General features: G+C 42.5%; 1 protein-coding gene across 2 annotated transcripts in view; it reads right to left on the bottom strand.

Moving 5' to 3' along the window:
- Positions 1-15,008, bottom strand: part of ZNF395 (zinc finger protein 395) — a 96,801-nt gene that overhangs the window by 33,767 nt on the left and 48,026 nt on the right. For both annotated transcript variants that reach the window (XM_085613067.1, XM_085613068.1), the window contains exons 7-9: positions 8,214-8,472; positions 1,899-1,991; positions 545-648 (exon numbers count right to left, since the gene is read on the bottom strand). In XM_085613067.1, the coding sequence (XP_085469193.1) occupies positions 545-648; positions 1,899-1,991; positions 8,214-8,472 (456 nt within the window). The remainder of the gene's footprint in view (positions 1-544; positions 649-1,898; positions 1,992-8,213; positions 8,473-15,008) is intronic.

Genomic DNA, 15,008 nt, shown 5'->3' on the forward strand with positions numbered 1-15,008 from the left:
GAGCTAACAGAAAGCCCTGGCAGCAAGCATCAAATACATTACATGATCCATCATAATAACCTTTTTACGGTGGGTAAAATTCAAAAAGGCTCGAAAAGGGAGGTGTAAGAAACAAGCACTGGCAAAGCAAACAGGTCTGGGTTTATTATGCTCAAGCATGCCCCATCTGCACATTAGAGCGGGTCGACTGAGAGAGAGCCAGCAGAAGGGGAAACAGACAGTAGTTGTAAAATAATTCGTCATGCAGTTCAATGCCAGCACTGCAGGGGAGGCGGAACATTACACCTAAACAGCCAATAGCATTAGGGGAAATATGAATACTCCACTAGGCTGCACCAGGATGTGACTGACAAAGTCCCCAGCCAATGGCTGAAAGAAGCTGATCAAAGAAAAGCTGACGTTTGAAAGTGGAAGACTCAAAGCCCACTTTATGTACCTTGTAGGCAATGGGTCTGTTTGATGGCTGCACTATGAAACTCCATCACCAATAATGACATACATATTTCTTGTATACTACCACCACATTTTTCTTTGATTCCCTTACCTGGTTCCACTGTGTGCCCTAGGAGGAGAGGCGACGATCAACTGGGACTTCAAAGGAGCAGTCGGTTGCTGATGGTCACTGAAACTGAATGATCGGCTTCGAATCTGAAGTTGGAAAGAATTTAGAACGTTAGAAACAGAAAAAGAGGCGATTCTGCTGTTTTTTTATTTGTTCGATAGGCATGATTAAGAATTGCACCGCTCCTTCATTACGCAAAGAATGCGACAGACGGAAATCATAATTTCAATACTGAGCAATAGATAGGACTGCTATAAAAATTCTGCAAGCATTCTTGCAACTTTAAAAAATGAATGAGATGCCAAAAGCTAGTCTGTAAATGCGAAACGTTGAAAAATCAACTACTTGTGGAAAAGGGGTTGATATAGAGGACTGGCACAAAAAAGAATAAAATGTCATTTAAATTGATATATTTTCAAATTGATAATCCGTAGGACGTTGGAACCTAACTTAAGCCCCAAGATTGAAAATATATAATATTAATTTGGCTCACCTTAAGATTTCAGTGACAAAACAATGTAGGTTAAAAAAAAGCAGGGGGTTTCAAAAGGAGGAATCGCGGTGCAACAAACTGCTTTTAAGGTCATACACAGTTTCAGTACCATGTCAAATTATTTTAGACTTGGCCAGTTATGAATTACTACAAAAAGGCATTCAAATGTGTGGACTACTTGGGGTAAAGAAACATTATCAGTTTTGTCTAATGCATTGTGACTACACAAAATCTTCAAACGACTTTGAATGGTTTTCCTTTGGGATGCTATGCAGGATACAAAAAGCAGATCAACACAATGTGTTTTAAGGGATTAAATGCTATTTGTGAGATCTGTTAACACTTCTAACACTATCATTCATTTTTCAGATGCAACATTGTAATAATTTTAATAAGATTTCTTTCCCCATTGGAGTAATTCCATCTAATGCCAACTCAAGCCAGATCTGTCCGGCTCCATTCCTTCTCCACTTTCACAAAGTACCACCATGTCACAGGGTACCCACCCCGATGCCAGACCGTATTGGAAGCGATTCCACTTCAAGACCACCCACATTTCCACCTAAAGTAGTCTACTCATGATCCCCAGGGCAGCACCCTTCCCTTTCTACTTCCCTGCCCTTGAAGCTTCTGAGACTGTATAGTAATGTCATCCTCTTCTGGCCCCCGCATTAAAGGCCCATGAATCTAGAAGCTCCATTACTGTGCACCCCGGGATGAACTAAGCACAAATACATGTTGTTACTGTGTATTCATTAACTTGTCTTCAAATAAGAGATCATTTAAAAAAAATGAAGAAGCAAAACAGACACACACAAAAATGATCAATAAAGAATAACTCACCGGAGAGAGGGAAGGAATGCTGGGTGGTGAAGCCGCCCAGCTGATGCTGGTAAATATGTGTGGAGAAACTGGAATCTGGATGGATGGCATAGCCTAGAAGTAAAACAAGTATGTGGTCAGATTCAACCATACAGCAAGTGGCGCCTCTACAACAAGCTGTAATGTCACTGTGGGGGGGGGGTTCACTTAGGCCAACATCTAGCTGGAATCACAGCAAGTAAATCCATTGAGTGTTTCAGTCCAGTCGTTTTTTTGGTCTTTTGGGGCAATGGCGGATTATACTCGGCACCAGAGGATCCTAATAATTTGGGCAATGCAGTTTCTGTTTCTTATTGATCAGAATTTTACATAAGCACTGTACAATGGTAAAGATTAATGTGTGTATAGAAATGAGGCCAAAAATCCCCCACCCACACACAAACCCCCCCCAAAAATCTGCTTTCTCTCCTATGCACGTTTGTGATTTTCCAGGCCTAAAAAATGTCTCCAGTGAATACCGGAAAAATTAAAACGTTCTCATATCGGACATGTACTAAGTCACAAAAGGTTCGTGTGACTCACAGTGCATTTTTAGTTGCTTCCCAAGGAAGTGAGACATATGTCTACTGGGCATAAGAGGGCAGCGGCGCCATCGGGTCAGGAGCATTCGGGGCCAATAATTCTGTGCACTTCAGAGACACTTGTAATCACGAGGGTCAGATTTACACCAGGAGTTAGAGCTCCAGGTGAAACTCCTCCACTCATGAGGGAGGGCCTTTTTTATGAGAAGACATGGAAACAAAAAGATGCTGTATAACTGAAGCTGCCACGTGATCTAAAAGCTTCCGCTTAATGCATGAAGCACCATATCGGGATTGAGAAGAAAATAAAAACCAATAAAAGTGCTTCAAAGTGTCTCCTGAGCTCATGGCCTGGGGCAGGAAGTGTTTGAATCTGTCTCTAAGTTTAGAGGTGGATTCTTGCTCCTCATACCCAGTACACATAGTACAGAAATAGAAAGCATGCGGTCAGTTGACAAGGTTAGCCAGGGGATCGATCCCCTTCTCGAGAGCGCAGTACCTAGCTCCTTGCTGCATTACTGCTTCCGGGGTCACACTCTCTTGCCTTTCAATGCCTTACAAGTGCTCCTGTGGTACATTCAAGAGAGCATTATCCTACATGCCCAGGCGCCAACACCGAATGCTCAAAAACAGAGGGAGGAGCGCCTCCTCTTGGCCTTGAAGAAGATCTTCACCGAATCGAAGAATTCCATGGGATCACAAAACTGTCTGAGTTAGGTCATAAAATAAAAATCTGATTCTGCCAAAAAGATAAACAGGACCGTACTGCAGGGGACATTTTCCCAAAAACTGGTCACTACTTTGTAGAGGAAAGGAATGATCCTGAAACAGTCTACAAGCCCTCTTGACTGATAAGTGGCTCGCACAGTGGCCACTGGCAAGCAGCAGAGCATCGAGTTGCGTCGCGCGCAGCTCTCGCCTTAGGTGCGGCAGGGACAGCGAATGATGCCCAAGTAAATACATCAACGCAAAGGTTGTACTTGAACACACCAAGTGTTCCATGAGGCTTCAGGTGGAATGGGTGTCTGCACTGTGTGCTGCGCATAAACAACCTTATACTTAATGAATGAGGGGAAGAGACAGAACGAACTTCGGTACAATTCCCATTGGCTGTAAAGGTATTGCAGAAGTGAAGCAGAGGAACACGGGTGAGAGAGGGGAAGGAACTGCAGACTTATTTAACAGACTGATAAAGGAACCTGCTCAAAAATAAAATACCAGTGATGCTCATTCTGCGGCCAACACTGCAAAACGTAACTACTTCTAGGCGAGGCCTAAATAAATACCTAGAATTGCTAACAGCGTTAATGCATGTAATATAAAGAGACATATGGTGCTGCTTTATCACTTTTTATGAAGAACGCACTCTCAAACCTCATCTACTAACACCTGGACACAGCCAAGAGAAGTGAAAGTGCAAGTCCTTCTCTAAATTGAGGAAAGGTTGCGCCTACTATCAACACCAGTTGACACCATCAGTGCAGTCTTTGGATAAAAGGCTCACATTCAACCCACCTACAAACGTGGAGGGCTGAGCATAAAATCTGCTGCGAATATATGTATCCATAAAGCAAAGTACATTATAACCATTTGCGATCCCACCCTTGGGGAGCATTTCTGAGCGTCTGATTAAGAATGTGATAGGAACGTCACTGCATTTTATTCCAGCAGCCCACCCGATCCACCCACCCACCGCAGGGCCAACATCTGGACCTAGATATCACGGGTTGATGCTTGTCCCTCTAATATTTCAGAAATCTGTAGCGACATGGCCTCGAATAAGAAAGCATGCACTCGGAGCTCTGCTCTCAATAACACAAGGCTACAGCTTGCTTTTCTTTCTGTTTTGGGGTTCTTTAGACTGTCCTGCTTACTTCCTCTACACAAGACTCTCACTTTCTTCCGATGGTTTAAGCCTCCATAGAGGATGATGGGGATTGAAGCTGCACGTCTTTCGGGGATCAGCAACTCTTGCCGCCCTAAACCCAAACACAGCTCGTCCAAATACACGACAGCGCGACAGAACCACCTCTCCGCCCAGCACAGCACAACCTACAACATGTCTACAGCGAACTCGACGATATTTGAGAAAAACAACTGAACTTCTTCTACCGACCACAAGATGGCTCTGTTTAATCAGGAACTGGGTTACAGGTAAAACGTTCCTTCAGTCAGTGTTCCTTTTTATCCGCATAATTCCAGACCCTGGATAGGGCCGATTTTTTTCGAAAACCACCCGAGTTAATATACTTCCGGTAAAAGAAGGCTCTTATTATTAGCTGCATTTCCCCGAAGAGCATTTATGACACTTCAACTTTGAGTGATCTACGTGCATTATTAATTACCCATGGTTATTATTTTCTACCAGCGCTCAAAGATATGCCCCTGCAACTAAGCTCCAGTTGGTAGGACAGAAAGTGTGACTCCCAATAAGCAGTGGCTAAGAAAGATCATTTACATGATAAAACGGCTTCTATCCACAGGCCCTTGTGTATCAGACAGATAGAGAGGTGTAGTGGAAATCATACCTGCAACGTCATTGGTCTTTGCATTTTTGTGTGAGCAATGACTCCCAGATATGAAACCTCTAAAAAGGGGTTTATCTGAGGCCCCCACATTCTTTAAGAAGTTAAAGTTCGTCAGAAATTTTCCATGACTGTAGTGATTTTGCATTCAGTTGCTCAGATAAAAGTAACCCAATATGTTCTATATTCAGACAGCGCTGCTGTCAAGTCCATACATTTGGAAAACGAGTGTGGGGTGGACCTTTGGCAAAATGATCTTAGATGCGTATTGCACCCCCCCCCCCATTTTCTGAATGCCGTTACGTTTTTATGGGAGACAACAGGGCTTTTCTATCTATGCAACCAGGATCTAGAACAACATCCCTGTATCCATCAGGACCGACCCAACGCTGCAGGAATTTAGGAAATGTTTGAAGACTCGCCTCTTTAAAGAACACTACATCACAATGCATTTACCGTCCACAACTCGGCTTCCTCGCCTAACTCCTAAACTTGTTGACTGCTGTCTTAGTCTGCCACTGCTTTGCACAGACACATAGAATACATTTGATTTTATGGCATATTATTTTAGAAATACGCTGCGTGTTATTGGTTATTCAGTGACTCTTCTTGGTATTCAGTCTGAATATCTTGTACAAGGTCAAACAAGGTGCACTGTTTCCTTGTGCCCGGACAGCAACATCTCCCAGCGTTTTTAGACATACCAAAGTAGCACAGCTGCAGTTTTCTAATACAGTAGTTCTTATCATATAAACCGTGTCACACCCCCTTGGGGGGCAGAGAGGAGAACTCCAGCAGAGAGGTAGAGCAGAATTCCAGCAGAGAGACAGGTCCTGGAACAAAGGCAGCAGCTTTGCGTAAACTCAGTTTACATCTATGATACGGACCACCTAACTGCACACCCCAGCTATGTGGTCAGTTGTTAATCCAAGGGATCACTAATATATCCCTGTGCTCACTTAGTGAGGGTAGGTTTGGATATATTAGTTGCCATGGTTGGGTTGTTCATTGTATATAGCCTGCTAGCAATGTTGATTATGTTGCTCAGTTGTATTTGTTTACTTATTGCAGCACACTTGCTTCAAAATAGACTATGATAGTTTCAATAAATATATTGTAAACTTCATTTGTGTCTTTCTTTTGCTTACTATGGACATGCATAAGTGAGAAACTAAAAGTGATAATCTGTTTCGACAGTTCCCTTGGGGACTAGAGGTTTATGTTCTAGGTTTGCCAAAATCACCTGCTATTCTGGAAAGGTTAGGAGTTCAGGTGAGGAACTGTGATTTAGTCTGATTTGGGCCTACAGGTACTGACTAGTAGACAGTCTCAGCCCCTACATTGTGAAGTCCTGTTCTCCCAAGGCACAGTTCTTCCAAGCAGAATCCCTGCAACAACTTCCTATGAGCGGCTGAGTTGGGTTTTCCTTTGGTAGAAAGCATCATTTCTATTGGAAACTAGAGCTTCATCTGTTGGTGGTGCAGAGTTCTACTTTAAGATTTGATTAAACCTCTTCCAATGATTAATGCTGAAGTGTTGTACATTCCTTTTTTCTCTCTTGGTCTGCAGTATTCATGGTGCCCACCTCATATTTCTCCTTCTGGACCAGCATAGGGAACAACTAATACATTTCCTGACATGGACAGGCTGAAGTCCTATGATTAATTATTTCTGAAATCTAATGGCTAGATTTGTATTTTTTTGTTTTGTTTCAGAAGACCTGGTTTTGTTCACAAAAATACATTCCATAGTTGTTCTATAAGTCCTATTATTAACAGGATCAGAAGATCTAAAGTGGGCGCGAGGGCAAAGGTTTCAAAGATAATATCCACCGAGTTCTACAGACAAAGGGTTACTCTCTGTTCTGTTAAAGCCTTATTGAAGGAGACACAGTTGAGTACCTGCTCCATCTTCAATGGAGCAGTAGTTGTAAGGTCCTTTCTCTGATGCAGCCTCTGCTGCTTCTAGGAGATGCTCCTTCACCTGGTGCAAGAGCCTGCCTGCCTATAGGACGATGACCCTCAGGTATGGGGCAGTCCAAACCTTGAGAAAGATCCTATGTCATATGAAGTTATTGGCCCTGATGAAGAGGTGAATTAGTCTTTCCACGCTTCTTTAAAGACTGCACAGCGTCACCCCATATTAAGGAAGGAGATTGTAAGCCCTAAACCCCAGGTCCTTGATGAAGGGAGAGCCCACAACGTAGAAATCCCTAGTGCTACTAGCTTCAAATTCAAGCTACAAATTAACAGCAAAAAGGAGCCTCAGCTGAGCTTGTTGCAAGAGAGACACTTGACGTCTTGGCCTGTAGCACTGGTGAGGGCAAGTCAGTTCATCCTTCCATAAGCCTATTACCGTTATAAGCAGGGTATTCAAAGAGAATGGATATAGTACTTGCAGTCACAGCCAAACAAACAGGGACTTAAAAAAAGTATTATTAACAATGCACCCTACATCGACTAATACAGTGACAGAAGAGCAAAAACAGCCAGTGAACTCAGAACACTGTTTTCAAGGTCATTTGATTGTCAGCTGTGAAAAAGGTAGAAAGGATGCAAAAGCCTAGGTTCACTTTATCCTTGCACTGCATTCTGCGAATATGGAGCCAAAAGATGCAACGTAATAGAACAGAACTCCAGAAGACTGGTGCTCCAGATTTACGACAGTAAACTGCAGTTAAGAAACTGACTGAAAACCCCACAAAAGATCACAAAATATATTTTAGCACCCAAGAGGGCACAGCTGTTCCAGGTTATGAGCTTGGCTGATGCAAATGGGCAAATGCTGATGCTGATGGGCAAATGCTTTTCAGTATTATTCTAAACATGACAAGATGTCAAAGACCATGAAAGTTTTCCTCTGTCAAGAAATATCCTCAATAATGTACTTTGAATAGGTGACATTTACTTTCAATTACAGCAGAGATTGTATTCTTACAGGAGCTTCCAACTGGCCAGTTTTCAGGGAGGATCTGAAAGATCATTAGCCATTGGAGGTAACCAAAACTGCCATGAGAGAACAAACTAGGCTATTGAGACAAATACATGCCGGAGGGCCTGAAGGAATGAGGCATTTAGGAAAAGATGTTAAAAGGGTAGGGTCTGGTTCAAAGTTAATGAGAAGGGGGCTTGCAGATTTTAAAGTTATATCCAGTAGAAACTTAAACAATACAAAATGTCCCCAAGCAAAATCACTCAGAATTTTAAACACAGTACCCGAGGGAGGCTTACCTGGTAGGCATGATCTGCTTGGATGTGCCAGAAGGACCCAGGAGCAGACTGACTCAGGGCACTGGCAAGGGGAGTCTCCGGCGACAGCAGATCCAGAGGGAGAATCTCTGGATTCACAAGGGTTCTCTGAATGACAGAAGGAACAGGGATCGCCGGCGTTGGGCTGGTAACTGGTTCACTCTCCGGCTCATCCTTCATCTGAATTTCTGTGTAGTAGAAGTCTTCCTCCCGCTTATGTTGATCGGAATCAGTGGCATCTCTAAGGTGGGACACAGGATGGGAGAGGAAACAGAGTGAGCAAAGAGACTGAAAGGCCAATGGAAGATTCAGAAGAGCGAACTTCATATATTCAGTGCATAATATATTTCCAGAAGATAGACTTTAAATTTCAGTTCACCAAATAATATTTTGGAAGCCCTATTGAAAAGGGTTGTAACTTAAATTGACATAAAAAGGAAACTGGGATTGAAGTGAAGATTTCATAATGAGAAAGTCTAACAATTCAAGACAGTTTGTCAGAAAACGTTACAGACAAGTAAAATAGTACTCCGATTTTTGCATTTTACTAAGTCCCCTATTTGAGGAGTAATTCACCAAGCAGGTGGTGAGTATTTCTTACGCTGCAGATGGTAAATTCATCTCTATTGAGCCAACTTGGATTGTGATTTAGAGAAGGAAAAGGCTGGTAAGCAAAGCTGTAAACCAACTAAGGATACAGGATGGGCTTTTTTTTATTTTTTATTTATTTTTTAAAGGCTAGGAATGGTTTCTTTATTCAGCATATGATATTCTAGAGATAGCATCATACACTACCCAGCACTGAATATGTAAGCAAGAAGGGTGTCAAAGAATGGATCCAAAGGTAATCCAAGAGTTGCTTTGTCTGGTCTTTAAATTGCATAACAAAATTATTCAGTAGACACCACTACTCTAGAACTCTTCTCCTAAACACTAGTCTCACTTACCTCATATCCGTTTCTGAAGAATCTTGAAAACCTTGTTCTTCTGCCTCTGCCCCAAGTTATCCATCTGCTAGGCATTCATATTAGCACTAGTACTTACCTCATATCCGTTTCTGAAGAATCTTGAAAACCTTGTTCTTCTGCCTCAAGTTATCCATCTGCTAGGCATTCATATTAGCACTAGTACTAAGAAACTTGTCCTACGGGGTTCACTGAATATTTAAAAATAAGGATTTGTCTTGCTCTGTCAGTACAGGCCTCCCACCCTGCTCAGATAGACTTGGGGCAACGACAGACAGAGCGGGGCCTCCTTCACCTGAGACAGGTTCCAGGGTAGGTGAGGTGCAATCCCAGATCACGTTGGGTGACGTTTGCACCCTGTGATCCAGAGGATTAGGATTTACTGAGGTTGTATGAATTCCAGCCTTGTTTATTATTCACATTTCTTGGATTTGTGTGGTCACGCTTCACTATTGGCAGTGTGTTAATTGATTGCAGTAGCATGTTTTAGATAGATACAGGTCCTGAAGAAAGCCGTGGGTAGTATACCCGGATGGCTGAAACATGTTGACCTACATATAGCAGTCACTAGGAAGTACTGCTATAATTTTGTTACACTTTTTTAGTCAAGGTGTGCGGAGTGAATGGAATATTCAAGATTTTTCTCTCTACACAACCTTTTTTAGTTTTCACTGTTTTCTTCGCACTGCACTATACAGGATTATTCATCCTGGACATAACAATCTTTTCTTGTGTGGTCAATATCCATCAGCCCAAATGAGCAATAGAGCTTCTAACTAGTGAGGCAGTCTCGATGTTCAAGAGACATACCTCCGTTTTTAGTTGGATGACCAAATGAAATGAACGATCAAGAGAGCTAGTATGTTCCAATTCCATGCTCCATCCTATGAGTGAGATTGATGGTAATCCATGTTCTGCTCTAGAACTGTTTGGGATTGATCCTATGCACCAACTTCCTTCTCTTTCTTCTGTGCTGTCTGTTACTAGACCCCCAGTTCTTGTTTGTGTGTATAATTTAGTACTTGTTGTTTGCCAGTTTTGGCTCTACCAATGGTAAAAAAGCACCGGCAAAGCCTTTAGCAGCAAACAGCTATCTTGAATTATTATTATACAAGTCAAATGTAGTGGCCATCTTGCAAGTATAGAGAATAATTTTCCAAGATAGCATTGCGCTTTTTTCTATACTGCCAAGATGGCCACCACGGTGCATTTAGATGCACTAAGACAGCCAACTTAGAAGTATAGAAAATAAACTTCGGAGATGTCCGGCCACAGTTATCAGCTTTGCTGATGTGCCTAAAATGGCATCACAAGTACTAGCAAACTCAATAGAAGAGGCCGGCCATCTTGCAGTGTTACATTCTATCCTTCCAAGATGGCCAACATGGTGCCATCTACATGCAAAGTGTGCGCCATCTGGAAAGTATTGAAAGCAACTATTCAAGATGGCCGGCCTACGCTACTCATCACTAATGCCAGGACAAGTGCAGAGCCATTGATAAATCCAACTACAGCGAGCATAAGGGAGGAAGAAAGAGGCGGGTAGGGGGTAGTGAGAGAGGCACTAAGCTTCAGCTGCACTAAGGATCTGAGAAACCAATATGGTGGCAGTGGGGGAGTTTTAACCAAGGGAACAATGACTCAAGAGCTGCTACGGGAGGGAGGGAGAGAGGGGGAGGGGGAGAGAGAAAGAGAGAGAAATGAACGTGTGGAGCAGAAAGAGAGTGAGACATGCACTCTCATCTGGTGCTAAAACGAACAGGCATAGACAAAAGGCCAAAAAAAAACCACATGGTTCAAAGATGACCGCAGTGAAAGGATACACTCAGTCAATAAAAGCAGGCATGGGCAAAGCCAACAGGTCTACCATGCACTTTGGGTCACACCTAAAACATTCAACTAAACTTAAACATTAAAGAAGACTGCAACAGTGGAAGAAAATTACAACTATTTGCTATATACATCTATGGGATGAAGAATTGAAAGTGTGATGGCTCAGTGTAATTTTGAGAATTGAGCCATACCTAAAAAGCAGGACAAAGCCTAAATGCTCCATGGGTGGGACAAACACAAGAAAAGGGAGGAAATCCATTTATAAGGAGCAGGGAATTGAAATCGGCAGAAAAGCTATCAAATCATGAGTGAGAGGCAAAGCCAAAGCCCACTCTATTTAGATGCTAACGTGTTGGTTACAATGTTATCTGTGACAGACAGCAAAGTCTGCGTCTAGCAAGACCATAAAAAAGGAGCTAATGGCTGACCAAGTTGAAAAGGCATTATTAGATCTCACCTACAAGACAGCACAAGATGTCGGTTTGCAAAAAGACTTATTGTCAGCTTACAATGGGCTTAGTGCCCGTCCAGTTCTTAACATGGTTTGCCTTAAATATCACGCTAATTTGCTTGGTTTTTACTGTTAGCGTATGTGGGCTTTCTCTCCTTTTCTTGTATTTGTCACTTACATGAAACATGGCTCATTACCTGTGTCTTCTAGCACTTACTCTTCAGGCAATACTTTTTTCTTTTTGGTTAAGCACACCATGAGGGTGCATGTGTTTTCCAGCTGGCTTCCTAATATACTTATTTGCCCTCCGTCATGCTCAGTGTTGCCATCTCTCGCACGTGTGCTTCTCCCCAGCACTGAGTATTGCACTTGCGTGCTCCCTCCTCCCCCCTAGCTTTTGTGCTACAAACAGATCTATCTTGACTTGGTAAAAAAATATAATAAAAATATCGTCCGCAGCATTTTGTCAATGTGCATGCTTGTTGAACTAGGGATGTGATTTTCACAGCATTTTGCCTTTCGAATGACATGGATATGCATCACAGCAAGCTAAGTAGTTGAAGAACTGGTCCAGTCACAGGTTAACGTCCAGAGACTAGCTTATGAGGAAAATGTTTAAAATATAACAACTGTACTAGATTTGAATGGAAATGTATGTTTGTACAGGTATTTTAATGTGGATTGGCAGATCTTTTTGGGCAGTTTTTAACGGAATTACGGAGGCTTGTTAGCATTCCGCCACCATTATATTCTGTCACAATTATGGCGGAGTACCCGGTCTCCCAAACTGACGGACCACCCGCTCAATTTAGAGTCAGTCAAACTGTTGTGATTCTGCAGGCAGAGTAACCCTGGCTATGCCAGAGAAAACGTTAATCAGATGGCCCCCACGGACATCAGGCCATTGGTCTACGCACCTACGACCCTCTGCCCTATTTACGGTGTACGGTTGTTCCTGTTCGCGCCTCCAGGAAAAGCCTGATGGTAATGAACAGAAAAAAAAAAATCAAAATGACCCACATGCCCTGAGAGAAAAGCCCTACCATGTCGGCCCATCAGTTTTTTGATTTTCAAAAACAAAGTGCCGCTTAGGCAGTTTGTTTCTGAAAAACAAAATAGTTTGCAGAGCGACCGTATGAAGCAAGGCAGTTGCTTACAGTGCCTTCAGGGAAATCACTATGACAGCGGCTCCTCTGAAGGCACAGAAATCTCTGCCAGGAGAATATGGCAGGCTGTAGAGACCAGGCCAGCAGAGTACAAGCTTAAACTGCCTTGCCATTACAGAGTACAGCCTTATCAACCTCTAAATGACCGTTTCAGAAGCGCACACAACATCCAAGTATCATTTTAATTCAAGTAAGCATTTGCTCTTGCTTAAAATACAATGATCTAAAGCCACATTTATACTCTCCTGCGTAGAGTATAAATGTGACTATTTGACTCTTTAGGCAATGGCTTCTCCTCAAAATCTCCCATTTAGAGCTAAAGCAGAATTCCGGCTCCCATTAATGATATGAATACTTGAAGGTGTGGAGAAACAGAATTACAAAAAATCTGTCAATGACAGCAAGGCAACAAACCAAGTGATATTTTGGGATTAAGGGCTTTAGAAATATCACTTTCTCTGACAAAGTCACAGTGTTTTATTCACAAGATTCCCATCCTGTCATTAAATGTTCAGCAAAATATCATGTCACGTAAACATGTCAGTAGGTTCAACAGCTAGAGTTGTTTTATTTTAAGATAGCGTTCTGGTGACAAACAGCTACATTCTTGTGATTGCTTTTTTGGGTAAGAGTTTGGACCAACAGACTCCTATTGTGGACTGTGAAAAGGAGAATTATTAATTGGGGTGGTTAGAAGTCTACCACAAGTAATAAAGTCACTAACTTGTTAGGTCCAGTCAAAGGTTTCAGTAATTTAAACCTGAGCTTAACAACCCTGGTAGCTATGGCACAGAGGAGACAGGCCTAAATTAGGGACAATGTGTAGCACATTTCTACGTAGGAAAACAGAAATAATTTGGAAACACAACTCAATAAAAATCCCACTCTAAATTATAAAAAGAGAAAAAATAGTTAATTAAATGACACCAAACAAACCAAAATCCAACAAGGGAAACTCGATATATGATTTTTTAGAAACAATTAAGAGCAAATAGCACCAAAAAGTAAAGTGCCAATGGTAGTCAATGATCACCGTAGACTGGGACATAGGTGTGATTTGAGGTGGAATACGATGATGTACGGTTCAGTTACACAAAGTAGCTTTGCCTGGTTAGAGCCTGGAAGTAGGTAAGTTCTAACATGCCCCAACCTGAAAAGGGACTTTGTCGTGTTTCTGAGGAAAAACTTCTCTGCACAGGACAAACCTGAAATTCAATATGATACTGTGGAACTGCAAGTTGGATACTTTTCATGTTAGTCCTGTTGAAGCTCTGGAGCAAACGTTTTAAAAAGATTCCATTACTTTTGTTGGTGCCCGAAAAACCACAAGAGTACACTTCTAAGCAATCAGGGCATCAAAGGTCGTGCTTGGAGACTCTCAGGGTGTCAGGCAGAGCAGAAGAGCAAAGTTCAGTCCAGGTCCAATGCCAGTGGTTAGCTGGTATTCTTCACAGGAATGTCCTGTTTTATTGGAGCCACCTGGGGGGGAATAGCCTTATGATCCTAGGAGATCTTTCTGTCCTTGAATTTTAAGTGTAAGAGCGTACACCCTCTTCAGGTCTTCGTCACAGATGCCAAGTGCAGAAGATTCAGTATGCCTAGTATCCTTTTGCAAATCCAACAGTGTTCTGGGAAAGACTGGGCAAGGACCCACCCAGCTTTGCAGACTTTGGATGGGGGAGACCATAACACACTCCTTCTACCACTCTGATCAATGGAGTAAAGGTTCCCTGGCTACCTACTTTTGAAGTAGTTCATGTTTGCTTTATGCTAAAAAAGCCCAAACTATAATGTGTCAGGGCAAATCCAAGATGGCAAAGGTCTTTGGAAACATTAAACTTAGGCTCTGAGGCTGGGGTGTGAGTGGGGACGGCATTACAGTAATCCTAGTGTCTTCCCACATCGAACTCTAGTTTTAGGCGGGCACTGTACCCACAACAAACCCAGAGACAGAAGTCTGGTATCACAAAGGCAGTGTCCTTTAGCAGCCAGACGGGATACAAAAGATTTGTCATGGCATCCTGTTTGCACCCTTTGAAGGGCGCAAAACTTTTACATGTACTTCATACAAATATGTCATGCGGCACTTGCACTGCAGATTCAACCGGCGGGGCCAGCCTCCACCCCATATATTCTACTGAGCTCAGAGGAGTCATCTCTGCCCATTCAAGTCAGTCTATTGTGTGCTCCTGGGAGATATTTCACATCTCCGCCTCATTTTCTACACTTTTTAGAAACATGCACCCTACCTTGGGGGCTACAAGGCCCGATAGGGATGAATTACTAATATTAAAAATTGAGATTTTAACCTGTCAAAAAGGGTTATTTTAACAGGTTGCACTGCAGTTTTTACAATGCAGCA

The sequence above is a fragment of the Triturus cristatus genome, chromosome 6, assembly GCF_964204655.1.
Source record: "Triturus cristatus chromosome 6, aTriCri1.1, whole genome shotgun sequence".
Classification (NCBI taxonomy): Eukaryota; Metazoa; Chordata; class Amphibia; order Caudata; family Salamandridae; genus Triturus; species Triturus cristatus.